General features: G+C 33.4%; 1 protein-coding gene and 1 pseudogene across 1 annotated transcript; both read right to left on the bottom strand.

Moving 5' to 3' along the window:
- Window positions 1-544: 544 nt before the first annotated feature.
- LOC130827486 (uncharacterized) lies at window positions 545-4,259 on the bottom strand (annotated as a pseudogene).
- Window positions 4,260-4,406: 147 nt separating this feature from the next.
- Window positions 4,407-14,981, bottom strand: LOC130827476 (DNA gyrase subunit B, chloroplastic/mitochondrial-like). Its single transcript, XM_057693210.1, has 21 exons — window positions 14,705-14,981; window positions 13,949-14,093; window positions 12,975-13,055; window positions 12,722-12,835; window positions 12,260-12,316; window positions 12,048-12,149; window positions 11,674-11,824; window positions 11,427-11,503; window positions 10,777-10,887; window positions 10,639-10,709; window positions 9,210-9,351; window positions 8,734-8,832; window positions 8,499-8,627; window positions 8,236-8,350; window positions 7,313-7,380; window positions 6,529-6,642; window positions 6,326-6,442; window positions 6,188-6,241; window positions 5,610-5,715; window positions 5,213-5,343; window positions 4,407-4,969 (listed from the first exon to the last, which is right to left on the bottom strand). Exons 1-21 carry the CDS (start codon window positions 14,842-14,844, stop codon window positions 4,901-4,903), a joined length of 2,193 nt encoding a protein of 730 aa, XP_057549193.1. The 5' UTR covers window positions 14,845-14,981; the 3' UTR covers window positions 4,407-4,900.
- Between the last annotated feature and the right edge of the window lie 3,046 nt (window positions 14,982-18,027).

Raw genomic sequence — 18,027 nt, 5'->3', positions numbered from 1 at the left:
GAAAATCATATCATATCATGTATAATAATATATGATTAATAATCTGAATTATACTTGATGAAAATGGAGATTTGATTTCTTCATTAAAACTTATAAATCCAAATTGATACTGATTGTATCTATAAAAATCAATTATATTTGATAATAATATGCAATGTTTGATTTCTTAATTGAAAATGGCATATCCAGATTGATTTTGTATACACAAAATTATATGAAGCCAACATTTGCTTAAAGAGTAGAATCACATGAGATAACAAATGTATACTGATACTTAAGTAGATAATTAATTAGAGAATTAGTCAAACTCGTTGACTAACTTGAGTGTTGGAGGAGCTTTTTAGGAGATTAGCTCCGAATAAGTCTACCCTTGTGACTGTAGACCATATATAGTCATACTTTGAACAACTCGAATCTAGAAGCATATTTCTTAAACTTGAAGCTTATATTTCAAAAAAGTCATCTCATCTCATACCTCAGATTTGATCATTATCATTTAGCTCTTTAGTTAAAAAATTATAAAAATAAATATATTTTTGCATTATTATAGATATATCGGTGATATTAGTATTACATGCATGGAGCATTATCATGATTGCATATCATTGCGTTACGATTTACTAGAACTCTCATTAGAAAGGAGTGCTAATCATAAAAAATCGTTTCAAAGCATCGAGTTGGGTTGCGACTTTTGGAGGTACAATTCAGTTTCACTCACTCATTTTCTTTGCAGGATTCTATCATTCCGAGCATTAATCTCGAGCCAAGGGCAGTACCATTTCTGTAGTAGTGCTCTTTTTGCTTCCCCATAGCAGCTTCTTCTTCTGATCAGCAGTCATGAACCCTGTACTTGTAAGGTTCTGATTAACTGCATTTAATAAGGGCAATTGAGATTAAAATTCCACAAAATTATCCAAATTATATCAGAAAAAAAGGCTCAATACAAAGCAGAAATTAGAAAAGGACCACCCACACAAAGCAAACTTTCATTAGTATCTAATGTTCAAATCATCTTTCTCCAAAGGCATCAGTGTTATCCACATGAAATTTCCACTTAAAGGAGAAATGTTTCAAAAAATAAAACAAACCAAGACAAAAGTAGATATAGTTGGCAGCCCAATTTATGCAAAGCAAAGCAAAATAACCCGAATCACAAATAAAACAAACCACCAAAACCATATTTCAACAAATTGCCACTCATTTCATTTCTATCAAAGATGCAAGCAACCAATCAATGCTTCTTCGTCCGAGGATCTAACGATAAAGTAAAACAACCCGAATCACAAATAAACGAGCAGGAATTTTCCCAGCAATGGTGTGTCACATGACAGATAACGACTTCATGTCTTCGTCACAAAGGTATTGATGGCATAGTATGGGATCCAAATGTTAATCAAAGCATAACTGAAGTTCTTAAGTACCAAACATAATACAACAATTCTCACTAACCTAATTGAGCAGCTGCGATAGCTGCCAGTTTAGCAGCATCCACACTTGCAGAAGAATCAGCACCGGAAACAGGAACTTGCTAAGGTGGTATTTTAGTTGCAGGATCCTCACCTTTCTTCAAAACCAAATTTTGCTTTTCTTCTGCTTAAAAGCAAAATTTCAGAAACTTCAATGAAGAGGACAAACTACACAATTTAAGGCATAATAATTTGCAGAAGTCCAACTCTCACCTTTCATGGTATCACTACCCAAGCTGAACTTAGGCCTTTTGGAAGCCAAGTCTTCATTTGCAAAAGCAGACCTATCATTTGATCCTCCTCCTGCTCTGTCATGTTTATCTGCTGACCTGTCTAGTCCCTCATTTTTACTCTTTTCCTTGTAGTACTTTGGATTATCTGAATCCTTCATATCACCAGATTCTTTTTATGAGTTGGAATCACTTTGAGGCTCCATTGAATCTTGATACGAGGTCGTTCGATCACCTCTACGATCCCTACAACCTCTGTACTCCCTACTCCCATTTTGGTGATGATCTCTAACCCAAGAATGCGAATGACTATCACAGTCATCGTATCTACTTCCATGCTTCCCATCATAACTAGTTCTATCATACTTATCCCGTAGATACTTGTCTACATCTTTGTGCCGATCCCTTGACCTATTGTAGTCGCTTTCTCTATCTCTATGATCAGAATTAGTGCCAACATTTGACAATTGTCCTGACTGATCAGATGGTTTTGAATCACTTTTGTTATCTTCGGTCTGCAAGTTTCCGATGCCTAGAGTACTCATCATGTCGTCTACTGACTCTGGAAGAATGCCTATAAGTATTGCTGCTACGACTATGTTGGCTCCGATTGAAAAACTTGTCATCTCCTTTATCATGGTTCCTTATCTCAAGTTGAGAAGTTTTTGAAGTTCCTCTTGAGATATGATCATGTTTTGGACTCTCTGAAGATAAATAATAATCACTTCTCAGTCTGAATCAAAAATCACATACTCCAACATGCCATCAAAAGGATAGACATGCAATGGTACAAACAATAAAACATTAGAATAGCAAATAGCCTAGCCCTTAACAGAGCACACAAAATAAATTTACATCATGGTTTGGTTTGGTTTGATGCAAAAGGGTCCGAAAAATGCATCAATTAGAATATTGGACAGGTTGAAGTGTGAAGAACTTAGAATAGGAAGAGGTAGATAAACTTGATAACAAGAATGCCCGAGTGAGGAATGACATCAGTAATTGAGATTTGCAATAGTATATGACAAAAAATAGGAACTAGTAGAGGAAAATATATGTTGATGATCATTGAACTAATTTTTTTAGTTGTAAACTACCATAAGATTGGCCGAATAAAGTATAGTCTTTGCTAATGATGATCTTTCGCATTGAATGATTTTGGTTTATATAGTTGAGCCCATATGTTAAGATTAAGGTTTACGAAACCACAATTATATTATTCTCACAATTAGAAGGCAAAGTGTAATGTCCTCCCCAACAAAAACATGGTTTTCTTATGTTAATTTACCAAAGTCATCACCTTCTTATCATAAGATGTGGGATTCTTTCAACTTCAAAAGTGAGACTGTAAATTTCAATAAGAATTGTGTTCCAGCTTTACTAGAAATGGCATAGTATATAATATGTATTGTATCTCTATCATATCCTCCAAGCTCAAATACATCAGCAAACAAAAAAGCAATAAAGGAAAAGACTCACCATCATCAGAAATCCCAGAAACTGGGGATTGACGCCTATACTTCCGGTTAGTTGCTTCATTCGTAAGCTTGCGAAATTCAGCTTTCGATTCATTATTATCTTGGGTTGGATAGGACATATCAGAATCCATTGTGGTAACTAGAATCAGAACTAAGTCCTATGAAAAAACATGAACATGATAAAAAAAAATTTAATTCCAAATTCCCCAACTTGATAATTCACAAAATATACATTCTAAATCAGAAATACAATGTTAGATAATCCAAATATTAAACATTTCATGATAATCTAAACAGTATTTAGAGACAAATTGCTAACCTAATTACTTTCAAGCTTTAAGTAACAATTATCATTTTCCTGATATCTGAAACGAAAAGGAATTGCGGAATCAAAACAGAAAAATTACACAAAATTGCCCGTGTAAAAAAAGGAAACTGAGAGCAAATTCCTAAGTAATAGATGAATTAATAGATGCTTAAAAAGAATCATAATTGGAAACCCTAAAATGTAAAGTCTCGGCATGAATTAACATCAAAAACCCTAGATTTAGAAAAATAAAACTGAGAACTAAAGAATCACCAAGAATTGAATAATTGTTCTTATAATTAGGGATTTCCTGAGGTTGGTGCCTGAGCTCCTATAGTTATCAGTTGGAATTGTTACTTTATCAGTTAGGCTTGGATTCTCCAAAAATATCCAATTTACTCCTATTAGTTTTTAAATGTAAAGGTCTCATAAAAATTTCATCCAAGCGTCAATTAATCTTTGATCAAATTCATCAACACGAATAAACTCTTGCGAAAGCGCATCATCTCTTATAGCCAAATCATCATCTTTCTCGGAATCTGAGTCCATCCAACATTCTACTTCTAAGAAATCAACCTCATTCAGATCTGAACTACCTAAACCAATACAAGATTGTGTATTAACTTGCATTCTTCTAAGAAATCAAATTTGAATCCATTAGCATGTTAGTGAATGAAATCATTTACATGCTTAGATTTGAATTGTTAGCTAAACCCCAATTGAGTAATATTTTTTTTTGCGAAAATAAGTTGACATTAATAAAGGGAACAATGATCATCAAGTGTTTTTGCTGAAGCCATCTTGTTTAAGCCTGTATTATGTTTTTGCAATAACGGGCCTTGCCCAAACCATTTTCATTAGAGCATGGCCCAGCCCATATCCGAGACATTACACAGGTCTAAAGTTGTGCCAATAACAAGTGTTGTATGGAACATTATAGATATCTTCCTGAATGGAATATATTTGGCATACAATACTAGTCCTTCAACAGATAAAAAAATAAAAAGCACATATTGCAGCATCCTTTCTACACATAATATGTTCTTTAATAAATTGTTTCAAAAGATTACGTTAATTAAAATGAGCCTAACCGTAATAAAACTATACATAAAAACGAAAACGATCGAACTACGAATTTCGTGTCTTCAAAAACAATCAGATTCTTGAGTACTCCTAAATTCTAAGCGAAGTCATGGCACCGCAGCAATGTTTCGGAAAAACCATGGGACATGCATACCCTCTGGCGCCTACCACTACAATCCTACCTGAAAAAGAGGAAAAACAGTGAAAACTAGCTTCGACTACCCTGCTGGGTTGATGTCTTAAACGATCTTTGATGGCCTTATGAAGAGCTTCAGGTAGTAAAACCATGTCCCGTGTAGGAAGGTGTAATCAGCGTATTTCCACATCACATAGTTCTTATATATCTAACTGTTCGAGGTTGATAATATTTCCTGAATTCTTTATAAGCTCCTTCCGCCCATCAACCTGGAAAAGTTATGTTACACGGCAAACTCAATAAGTGGACATACAAGGAAAGCTGGAAGTAAGAAATCCTACCGCAATTTATGCGACTACAACCTTTGTCCCAGAATATTCTTCACTTTTATTCCAAATTCCCAAAAAAATTTTACAGTTGGGTTGCGGGTTAAGACTAAACTACACTGGAAGAATATAAATCGCCCAATGGAAAAAGAACAAAAGAAAATGTGCAAAAGAAAAATTACATACCCGAGCCCCCATAAGAGAGGAGAAAACATAATTTGCCTGAGCTGCATCATCTACTGTCAATCGTTTCAGTAATCGACTTTCTGGATCCATTGTCGTCTCCCACAGTTGAGCAGGCATCATCTCACCCAACCCTATCACACAATAAGCGAAGATGACAGAACCGAAACAAAGCCCGCAAGTAATGTTAAATCCAGACCATCTTCTAACATGGACAATGGAACCGTAAATTATTCAAAAACATATAAAATAATGCTGATTTGTCCACAAGCCGTGGTTACAAGTTATAACCGAATTTCATCAAACAAAAGAATTGCTAGTTCACCTATATGTAAACCTATATGCAGCCAAAATTGTGAAACATAAGAGCATGTCATTAACGCGCATGGTTCTAGTTTACCTTTAAATCTCTGAATATTGTATGAAGCGTTCGAAGGAAAGCTGCGCTGGAGGCTTTTAAGTTCAGCTTCATCGTAACAATAGTATGCCTGTTTCCCCCTTTCAACCTAGATAAGATAGCAAATTAAATGAATAAGTACATCAATAAGAGGAGTTCACAAAGTTAAACGTCTCAAGTCCTACCAACAAGTGAGCTTTCACTAATCACCACCACCATGCCTATGGCCGTCAGTTAGTGGGCAAAGCGGGCTAATGCTCAGGGACCCAAATTTTCTAGGGTCCCAAAAATTTATTTTCATGTACACATTTGATAGTAACTTGAATTAAATTTAGATATAATTAACTTTTTTTGCTAAGTAATATGAGCTATTAGTGTTCTGTTTTGATAAGAGTAGTTCAAATATCAACAATAAAAAACAAATAGAGTATTTCATCATTCATTACGCTTAAGATTTCAGTGGCCTTATTATCTTTCGCTCTCAGGCCCAAAAATGAACGGAACGGCCCATTGCCTAAGGAACTACGAATGCAGGGAAGGAACTAAAGAATATCAATAAGAAAAAGTTCATGAAGTTAAACCTTGTACAGGGGAGGAACACCCACATAGATGTAGCCTTCATCAAATAAGGATTTCTGCAAGTAATCAGCCATATACATTAGACTATTACTAATATACATTACTCGATAAGTGTATTCTAACCACCAAAGTGCATATACCTGATATCTGTAGAAAAATGTTAACAATAAAGTTCGAATATGAGCACCATCAACATCAGCATCAGTTAAGATAATAATCTTGTGATAACGAAGATCTTCCTTTTTGAATTCTTCACCCTGATTAAACGATAATAAGTCAAAATCGATAATTGTACAGCCATACAGGTCTAAAAAAACTTTAGAAATTATAATCAAACCGGTACCTTAACTCCGAGTCCTAGAGCAAGGATTAGGTTTTGAATCTCTTCATTCTTATACATGGCGGCATCATCCCGCTTCTCAACATTTAAAATTTTACCTCTCAAGGGGAGGATAGCCTGCAAAGATATGTTATCAGAAAAGACAAAACTAAATATTTTTTATACGATTAGTTCAGGAATGAACGAATGTATGCATGTAACCTAAGACTTCTTCACCTCACATTTATTTTACTACGCAACGAAAGAAGAAAGAAAGAAACGAACGACAGGAAAACAAAAGTTCTCTAGCAAGAATTCTTTGTGGAACAGGGCGGAGCAAAATTTGATCAATTCTTTGAAGCCTAATGCAATTTGTGCAATTTTATAAATTATCATATTTTCAAACAACTGTGTATTTTAAAACACATAACATATACCACAAAATTTAATATTGAGGCCCCAAATTTTTCAAGACCTTGTGCAGCAAAACATGTTGAACATGCTCAGAATCTCCCCTGAACAGAAGTAAAAAAATTTTCGAATTTTCATACTATCCTTTATTGATTGCCCATCTACCTTATTTTCCTTTGAGTTCCCCCCTACAAGAAGAAAGTTGTTGAAAGAAATCCAATCTCCTAGCTTCAGTATAATACAATGGAGGTTAAGGAACATCATGATTTATTCAGGAGCCAGCAGCTAAGCTGGTTTGAAGAATTATACATTTGAACAAAAGGATTATAGACGATACAAGAGAACATAATTAGCACAAAGTTAGATTATGCCTCAACTACAAGAAGCAATCACTCACTTGAAAGCGTCTATCCCGGCCTTGTTTAGCACTTCCACCAGCTGAATCTCCCTCAACAATAAAAATTTCTGCAAAAATGATTCAATATTCAGTTGTTTGGAACTAGAATATGTCAACCATTAGAATATAGATTCATAATGGAAACCAAATTGAGAAATATGGTTTTCAATTGCTGCTTTTGACGTTTGAATTTCTTCAGTGTTTCTACTTTATGATCAAGGGTGGGCTCCATGCAGATGTCTAGAGATTAGGACTGCGTAAAGCTTTGTAAACCATCCTTACAGTATTTTACTGGTACCAAGAGATTATTTAAACTCCCTTGTTCCACTTTGTAAACAGATAGGTTTATATGTTGGCAGTAGTTTTAAAAAGCACGCCTAGCTTTGCGCCTCAAGCTTAGGATAGGCCTAAAACGCCTCAACCAGGTTAGGCAAAGCCCACTACAATAGGCATGTGCCTTGGGCGCCTCAATGCGCTTCACGCCTTGGGTGCCCGGTGCGCCTCGTTGTTGAGTTTGGTAACTAATTCATGCTTGTTTGTTCGAAAAAGAAATTAAACTCAAAACCAAATTTACTTGAATATGAGATTCAAAAAAATTGTTGCTTCTTCAAGAAAAACAAAAAGCATGCGAAGAGGAAGAAAATAATTTTGGGAATTATTCATGTTCTCATCATAGTAGTTTGTGCTAGTGTTTACCGCAAGGATAATGTATGTTTTCAAGCTTATTGATACTAAAATATGAATATCATATTGTTTGAAGTATTACATATGTTTTAAAATTGATTTTTAACCTTATAGCGGAAAAGTGGGCCTCGCCTACAAAAAGCTTGCGCCTTCACCCAACACTTTGCATCTAGGCTCTAAGGACCTTTTGCACCTCGGTGCGCCTCACGCTTTTCAAAACTAAAAAAAATTAGACGTACCTGCTTCGTCGGGATTTGTGGCAGAGCAATCAGCAAGTTTTCCAGGAAGAGAGGATGACCTGAGGACACTCTTCTGCCTCACTAGCTCCCTCGCCCTTTTGGCAGCCAGAGCAGCCTGAAATGAAAAATGGAAAAATGCTGCCGTTCACTAGTACAGCCAACAAAAAGGCAACACATTGTTGCCTAAATAGCATACATAGACAGAAAATTCGGATTTTATTGAATCAGCCAACAGACAACATAAAAAAATAGAACAAATTTACCTTCAGAGCATTCAAAGCTTTTGAAAGGATGTTATCCAAAACATCAGGATGCAACTCCAAGTACTCCAAAAGATAATCTTGTACACATTGATCAACAACCTTACGAACCTCGGGATTTCCTAATCTTGTCTATTAGCCATGGTCAAACAGGATTAATCATTTGCTTCCCAAACTATGGTGCAATCTTTTTTTGCTAACAGAACCATTAAAGAGAAGAAACAGATAATATAAGTACCTTAGTCTGTCCTTCAAACTCGGGATTTGGCACTTTAACGGAAATGACACAAGTTAATCCTTCCCTTAGATGTTCACCACTCAAAGTTAATTCTTTGTCCTGAAAGCACAATTATGCTCTAATATTATTTGGTAAGACTTATGATTTTGCGGGACAGAACAAGACCCATTGAGCCTTTCTAATCAAAACCCCTACCCCTAATGTTATTTGGTAAGACTTATGAAAGCACAATAATTTTTTTTATTAAGAAAATATGATGAGAAGATGGGAAGAACATTCATCATAAATCTTTAGAGACGGGTGAAGATCCAACCATTTACTGCTGTCCTCGCATCATATTGCAATACAAATGTGCAATTTATACAGTTGAAAAAGATACTAGGCGAGAAAAATGGGTTTATGATAATTAAACTCCATAAAAGAACAATAAAAGGTTAAAATAAAGGAAAGTTCGATGTGAGTGAAAAGAAATGCACCTTGTTAGCCTTTGATTTCTTTGCCAAATTGTTTAGAGTTCTGGTCAATGACATCTTAAAACCTTCAATGTGTGTGCCACCATCAATTGTGCGTATGCTATTGGCATATCCCAATATTGTATCTGAATATGCATCGGCACACCTATAAAACAATAAACCGATTTAGCCATTCAAGTATGTGCGATTTTTAAATATATATAGAAAGTTGATGATCTTCTAGTAATCCAGATGAACCAAAAGAAACACAGTCTCAATGACAAAAACAAGCAAAACACGTATCTAGTCTAATAGAAGAGCAACACAATAAGATAAAACAAAAAGGGGCTGATTTGGCAGGGTGAACACACATGCCATTTGCGAATTGCCAAGCAAAGAAGAAGAAACCCATCACATCACTAAGAAAAGCAACTCTGAGAATTCAAGTATCCCACTATATTAACAGTAACATCTCACTTGTCACTTGGACCGAATTCTCGTAAGGAAGTGAGAAGTGTGACCGTATGAGAGCAGAAGTCAATAAGTATGAGAGGTGGTGGGTAAAGAGGATTCTCAGTGGGCCCAAGTGAGGGTATAATGGTATATGAAGAGAGATTTACAAAACTAAAAATAGAAGAAAATAGAAACGTAACTATTTTAAAAAAAAATTCAATAAAGGGAAGCGTAACACTCAAAAATGTGTATTATGAAGCTTTGAATGCAACCAAACATACAGAATTCTTTAAGTAATATCTTCACATTCTATATTTTTTGTGGATTTGCCATATTTCAATCCCCGACTCTCAAAATAAGCCAACAGCACAAAATATATATACCTTTTAAAGCACAAGATTTGTACCATCGAAATATGGGTGTATTTGAACTTGATATTGTTTAAGCTTTGCATTTTTCTTCTTTGATTCTAATATTAGTAAGGAAAAATTGACATTAATAATCCAACCTTTCACCCATCCGCTGAGTATAATCTCACCTTTGGATTATTTTCTAATAATCTAACCTTTGCTATAGTTTGCCCAAAACATACCATATTACAATAATAGGTAATAAGGATATGCTGCCAGCAAACTAAGACAAAGGTTATACCATTAGATTATTCACAACAAATTAAGGGCAAATGTCAGATTATTAAAATAATCTAGGTGGAATTATTCACAACGGACGAGCAAAAGGTTGGATCATTAATGTAAATTTTTCCTTTTAGTATTTGTCATAGTCATTTCATCTACAAAATTTCTTCTGTTTTTATAGTTCTTTACTTTGAGGGTTTGACATATGTCAAGTGACTCTCGAAATCAGAAAAAGGCCACAATAATTAAACAATATGTGGATAATCTCAGCACTACTGAAAAAGTGTACAATTAGAAAATAATTAAACAATATAAAGCAGAAAATACACACATATTCTCATAGAATATTAAGAGACAAAGCCTACCACTGTAAAGCTGCATCAACAGCTACACCATCCACTTCCTTATGAAACCCAACGACGTCATGAATTGGTTTCTGGAAGAACACTTCATTATTAGCAAGTGCAACTATAGTAAAATGACATTCATTGTAGATTGCATACCTTATCAGTATTAAGCCATTTCACATATTCAACCAACCCACCAGCATAGTAATACTCATTATACTGATTCTTCTCAGGGTCCTCACTTTCCTTGCTAAGCACAATGGTTAGCTGCATATAGCAAGGGAAACCATAAACAATCGCTTACAATCAACAACCTAAACTAAGCAGTGGTAATAGTCTTCACCGCGATAAATCTATTTAAATAATTACATAATCATATACTACCTCCATTACACAATACTTGGTACATTTCTTTTTGCACATAATTCAATGCATATTATGATATTAAATATTTTTATTTTGACTAAACGAAAAATTATGAAAATTACATATTAAAAAATAGGTTTTAAGAAGATTAAAACAAAATCCCATATGATTGTATTATTTCTTAAGCATGATTCGGAATTACCGAAACAAAATTGGAGATGAATAGAGTTACTACTCAAATGTAACAAGTATTATGGAACGAAGGAAGTATAAATATTAGAACTCTGGGTTCAATGTCTGCCATTATTCACATTTCACACTCCAAAGTAAACGAAAGATTAAAATCAGAATCTATCTACAACTAGCCACCACCGTGGATACAAACATCTTATCCAAATATTCAATTTTTCAAATATCCAGATACATGGCCAATATTCTACCTTTGGATTCAGAAAGGCAAGCTCTCTGACCCGTCCAGCTATAGTGTCATAATCAAATTGTATTTCAGTAGTGAACACTGCAAAAAAACAAAACACAACAAAAACAAAAACAAAAAAAAAAAAAAAAAAAAAAAAAAAAAAAAACTTGTTAGTCGGCAACTAGATGGATAAGAAACATCATACAATCAACAAAAAAAACATTTGCGAAGTTACAAGGCCATAGCAAACAAAGACTTTCCTCCATTACCTTCCTTATCAGGCCAAAACCTGATACACGTTCCTTGGCGATCTTCAGAATTGGGTGGAAGCACCTGACATGACAAGTCTGTCAAAGGCTTTCCACGGGAATATTTCTGCTTGTACTCCATTCCATCCCGCCAAACTGTAATTTCTAGAACCTTCATAATAATAGAGTGTCAGAAGCCTGGAGAATAAGAATTAAAAGCACTGTTACCTGGTTCCTTTAAATAGGATAGCAATACGTTGACCGAAGGATTTAATTTATTGGACGAAATAGAAAGAGGATCACATGTACGACAACACTGTAGCAATTGAATAAAACCCAGCGTCTTCTAATGCTAGATTAAAAGCATAAAATCATAAAAGACATCAAATATCTACCTCGGATAGTGCATTGACAACTGATAAACCCACACCATGCAAACCTCCAGACACACTGTACCCACTACTTGAACCACCAAATTTTCCACCCGCGTGTAAGACCTGCATAATTTAACTACCACCATTTTAGATGATTAGTGTATACTTGTACGACGCATGTGCAGTTATAATCATATTGCAACTTCCAATCCAATTTGTTTTAAAGGCTTTACCGTCAAGACAGTCTCCAAAGATGATTTCTTGGTCGCAGGATGCACATCAGTAGGAATCTGCAACAAATCAAATGAGAAAAAACGCAAAATCAGCAACAAAGTGGCATGCCACCAATTATATGAGTTTTAAGAAATGAACATGAAGTGAAAAAAGACGTCTATGAGACTAGCCTACGCAAGAAACAGAAATAGCACTTGACTCTAGAATCAAGCCCTAGGTAATTACAGATACATCACAAAAGAACTGTCAAATTTTAATTAATCTCCATCAAGCTAAAATTTTGTTTAAAGAGCATCTAAAACTTGTAGATTACAAAACAAAGTCTATCTTTGAAGCAAATCCTGCCTGTGCAATTGAAGGATAAACAGAGCAGTGCAATAGATGGTCTAGCAAAGTTAGAGAAGCAAGATACTATGAAGGATAAACAAATTCGTTGCTATTGAACAAGTGATGTTCCATACCCCACGTCCATTGTCAGTGATGCTCACAGAGTTATCAGCAAACAAGACAACGTCTATCTTTGACGCAAATCCTGCTTGTGCTTCATCAACTGCATTATCAAGTATTTCATAAACCTGGAAGAACCCAGAGTCAAAGTCAGTCTATCTCACGATTTCAGTTTGATAATTCTCCTTATCATTCAGAGAAAAATAAAAAAAAATAGCACATTGAAGCGTAATAACTACAAAAACAATATCCAAAAGTTAAAAATACCAAGTGATGCAAACCACGAGGGCCTGTGCTTCCAATATACATCCCGGGTCTTTTTCTTACAGGATCCAAACCCTCCAAAACCTATGTTAAGAAGCCATTGCAATGTATAAGCCATAGATCATATGGATGAAAAGAAAAGACAAATAACAACTGCAAGAAACATTATGGCATGGAGAACATAAAATAGGAAAACACAAAGTTTTAGTACTTTTAGCAGGGTAGGAATCATTGAAGCACGGTAAAGTTTAAATGTGTGACATAATGAACAAAGGATATAAGCCAAACTAAATGGCAAGAAAACAGCACACTAAATAAGCAACTGAAAAATGGAAGAAGCCCACTCTACAATAGCATGAGCAAATTTATTTCCCAAAAGTTGCAATGGATCAAACATCAAAAGTATCCTTATGGATTGGTGAATAGAAACAACTTCTCCAACAACTAAATTCTAAGATAAAACCCGGGCACCGATAACAACAGCATTATGAACCAAACATCAGCCAAAAGCCACCACGACATGATAAAGATCAATGTTAAACAAAACAAAATTCAATTCGATATGAGAAATGAAATGCATATCGTTAACTTAAAGCTTCAGAAATTTAGGGAATGAAATTTGATCCAATAAAAACTAAAATAGGGTCATGATGTTGTCCAAACAGACTAATCATACGTTGGAAATATAACCATAACACTAATGATAAAGCATAATTCATGTAGCGCGAATGTACAACATAATAACCATAACGGTATAAGTAAAAAGAAAGACAAGTTTTCTATCTCGATGCAAACGAGAAACATTATTTTAGTGTTAATTCGCGTTTCTGCACACTTCATTACGAACTGTTCGAAAAGGGGTACGTGGCAAAGTTTGCGCAACACGATAAAGATCTCACAGATCATGATTCACACAAATCAATTACCTTGTATCACTAACAAGACAATACATTGCCTGTATTTGAAACTTTGCTTACCTGAATTTGCTCAGAACCATAAGACTTTGAACCTTTGCCTGCCTGAGAAAGTTCAGCAGCAGTACTGGAAGACATAAATGCTTTGGGAAATCCCACATTTCTAACCACTGAACTATTTGAAACCCTCTTCAATCTAAAATTCACCCTGCCACCATTATTTTCAACAATCAAAATATACCCACAAAACAAAATTTTAAAAGAGAAATACCCATCAATTAAATAAAAAAATTTAAAAGAAGATGTGTTATTCAAAGCTTAAAATACAAATTAGGGAAAGCTGAAATTATTCCAAAAAACACTAAGCAGAAAATAATCAACATTAAAACAAAGCCAATAAAAAAACCTCTGTCTTTAGTAAAAACTGGACATATACATGAAGCATAAAACCCACCCACAAAACAAAATTTTACATTCACTCCCTCTTTGAAATGCCCAATACCCATCAATCAAAAAAAGAGGATAACAAAAAATGCAATCTTTAGTAAAATCCCAACAAATTCATGAAGCATAAAACCCACCCATAACCACAAGTCCATGAATTTCTGTTGCTTAAGGATAATTTTCACACCCTAAATTAGAACTAGGTAAAGATTAATTACTTCTAAACAACTCTTAAGCAACAAAAAAATGCAATATTTGGTAAAACCCAACAAATAAATGAAGCATAAAACACACTCACATCCACAATCCCATGAATTAGTGTTGCTTAAATGATAATATTCAAAGGGGAACAGTAAAGAATGCAAGAAAAAACACCTGTAAGTAATGGGATAAGAGGGGGTAAAAGAAGGGTAAGAGTGAAGTAAAGAGGGAGAAGAAGGGAATCGAGAAGATGAAGCAGCAGCCATGAGAAGACGATGAGGAAAACAACGAGGTCTAAGAACAAGAAGCGCCATTCATTCACTTCAATTCCTTTGAAATTCGAAACACAAGTACACAACTACAAGAGTTAAGAGAGGGATTAAAATTATCCATCACACACAATTTCTTTCAATCTAGCATAAGTGTTTTATTGTGCATTTGTGAGATCAAGAGTGTCTCTAATCCAATTTAAAATAAACTTAAATAATAACTATTATTTATAATTAATAATTTATTTGCTAAAAAAATTATTTTGTAAGAAACTTTAAACCCTCAAAAATTTCTATCACAATAAATAAAAATTTTAGGAAAAATTGATATTAATAATCTAATCTTTCACTTATCCGTTGAGAATAATCTCACCTTTGGATTATTTTTTAATAATCCAACATTTGCCCTTAGTTTATTGTCAGTTAGACCTGATCAAACACTGGGGCGGGCCAGGTGGGAAAAAACAGTCCGTTGATGCGGGTCGGGTCGGGTCGAGTCGGGCCAAAGTGCGGGCCTAAAAGTTTATGCCCAAACCCGTAATATGCGAGCTTGCGGGCCTATGTTATATATTATTTATACATTATAATATTTTGTTTATTTTATTATACAACTCTAATATATTAGCTCAAACATTTTAAATTCTTTGAAACGGAATTATATTTGTCTTCTTTAAAATTAATTAAGATGTTATTTTCCAATATTTCAGTACATGTACTAATGGTTTTAATTATTTCATATAGGAGCATGTAGTTTAACATTACTACATAAAAAGTATATTGTTTTCGTATAGAAATATGGCAGCAAATCAGATTAACAATCTAAAGAATATTCTGGAAAAAAGAAACAAACTGAAAAGAAAAACTAAGTACATTAATTATTTGAAATTATTACGCCAATCGTTAAGCAATCTAACTGAGACAATTTTTTCATAATATAAATAGCACCAAAGAAAATTAATGAGAATAAAATTTAATTATGTCAAGCAATTATTTCAATTGGGACGGACCTAGAACAATATTAAATGATATCAATAATGTTAATGCAAGTGCCAAAACCCATAACTTTTCGGGCTGGGCCGCGGGCCAAAACGCCAATCCCAAACCGATCTCAAAAAAATTCGGGCCACTTATTTTCTGCCCAAACCCACCCATCGGGCCATATTTTGGTACCCAAACCCTCACTTTTTCGGGCCGCCCATGATCGGGTCTATTGTCAGCATACTAATAGGGTATGCTGATAGCAAACTAAGGTCAAAGGTTAGATTATTAAAAAATAAAAGATTATGCTGCTAGAAAACTAAAGGAAAATGTTAAATTATTAAAAAATAATCTGAAGGTAGGATTATTCACAGCGGATGAGTGAAAGGTTGGATTATTTAATATCAATTTTTCCATAATTTTAAGGGAAATTTGCAAAGAAACACCTTTTAAAACCCCTTTTTTGTAAAGAAACACCTTTTATAATTTTTTTTGTAAAAAAACACCTTTTAAGAGACTTTTTTTTAAACACCTTAAATCAGTTTCTGGTGACTTTTGTCAACTTTCCGGCGTTGACTATGCCATTTGTCAACTTTCCGGCGTTGACTTTTGTTTTTATTTTTATTTTATTTTTAATTTTTATTATTATTAATTTTTTTATTTTTGTTTTTATTTTTATTATTATTATTATTTTTTTTTTAATAATAATAAAAATTAAAATTTAAAAAAAATTAAATTAATTATAAAAATAAAAATAAAAATAAAAACAAAAGTCAACGCCGGAAAGTTGACAAATGGCATAGTCAACGCCGGAAAGTTGACAAAAGTCACCGGAAACTGATTTAAGGTGTTTTTTTTTAAAAAAAAAAGTCTTTTAAAAGGTGTTTTTTTACAAAAAAAATTATAAAAGGTGTTTCTTTACAAAAAAGAGGTTTTAAAAGGTGTTTCTTTGCAAATTTCCCTAATTTTAATAAAAATTTATTATTAAATGTACAACAAAAGAATTTATATTAGGGTCTTTTTTAGTTCATATATCTTCATTAGGCTTAATAAGCTTTTTCTTAAGTTGAATTTTGAAACCGCTTATTTTGGTATTAAAATTTTTAAGAGCTTATTTATGAATTTTTTTTTTATAAAAAGCTCATTTTATAGCTTTTTTCTACATATGTGGCCTCCATTTATTGTTGAAAATACTTGGGTTTTCAATAGAGATATCAATCTTGCATTTACAAAAAATAATATAAGATCAAATCTATATGAAAACTCAATTAGATCGAATGACTCATTTGTTAAAAGTTATATCAAAAAAGATATGAAACAGATCTCAATTATCATGTACAAACAATTGTGGTTACATTTATTTAGATTATTATTTGATTTTAAATTAATTTATTTATTTGCTTGTTAATTTTAATGTATATGTCGTATAACTTTATTATCAATAAATTAATTTAGTTTCACAAGTAGGTCTTTGTATTTCAACTTTGATCGAGGTAGGTAGATTAGGTCAAGCTAGGTTTGCCCATCTCAAAATTTTGTATTTCAAGCATATAAAAAGTTGGTTAATGAGATTCCAAATTTTCAATACAGTTAAAAAGAATATTAATTTTCAAAATGATTTTATATTCCTTTATTTTTACCTTTTGTGTTTAAAATTGTAAATAGTGTATAATCTAAAACAACAAAAGAACACATGTTGAGATTTCTAGACGGTTAGTTTTATCCTTTTGTAAAAGGCAAAACACTTATGATAGGATTTAGCTTATATCTGTAATTCATTATCCACCCATATTAAACATTCGACCGTGAATGTTAAACATTAATTTATACGAAAAAGTTCAAATTTACAATCGAATGAACATGAAAAAGAAGAAAACAAACTTCAACTTGATCACAAATGTAATAGCATGACTACTCAAACAAAAAAATAAACGAATTTTAAATTTATTGATAAGATCCCGAGTAAAAATACAAGAACACTGCTAATGTATGTAGTAAATTTCATTTACAACACCCAAAATAAAATGACATTAAAATTCATCACAACAAGAATATAAGAAAATTATAAATTGAAGGCATTTTCTTTCATCCTTTTAATAGACAATACCAAAATATACTTTTACTTTGTTACCTTAATAGCATAAAAAGGGCACTAAATAAAACTCTTCCATAATTATGCAGTGTCAGTCGGCAGGTTTCAATTCCATATACAATCAAAGACATAAAGTATTAAACACAATCAAAGCACAC

This window comes from Amaranthus tricolor, chromosome 1 (genome assembly GCF_026212465.1).
Source record: "Amaranthus tricolor cultivar Red isolate AtriRed21 chromosome 1, ASM2621246v1, whole genome shotgun sequence".
Taxonomy (NCBI): Eukaryota; Viridiplantae; Streptophyta; class Magnoliopsida; order Caryophyllales; family Amaranthaceae; genus Amaranthus; species Amaranthus tricolor.
This window is presented reverse-complemented; position numbering and strand designations above follow the sequence as displayed.

Bases quoted from the DNA above. Each gene is read 5' to 3' on its own strand.
- LOC130827476 (XM_057693210.1), bottom strand. From the start codon at position 14,844: ATGGCGCTTCTTGTTCTTAGACCTCGTTGTTTTCCTCATCGTCTTCTC. The intron at 8,351-8,498 runs GTAAATTTGTTC...TTTTCATTTCAG, and splicing joins AAGCTTTGAATGCTCTGAAG to GCTGCTCTGGCTGCCAAAAG. The intron at 7,381-8,235 runs GTACGTCTAATT...TCATTTTTGCAG, and splicing joins CACAAATCCCGACGAAGCAG to AAATTTTTATTGTTGAGGGA.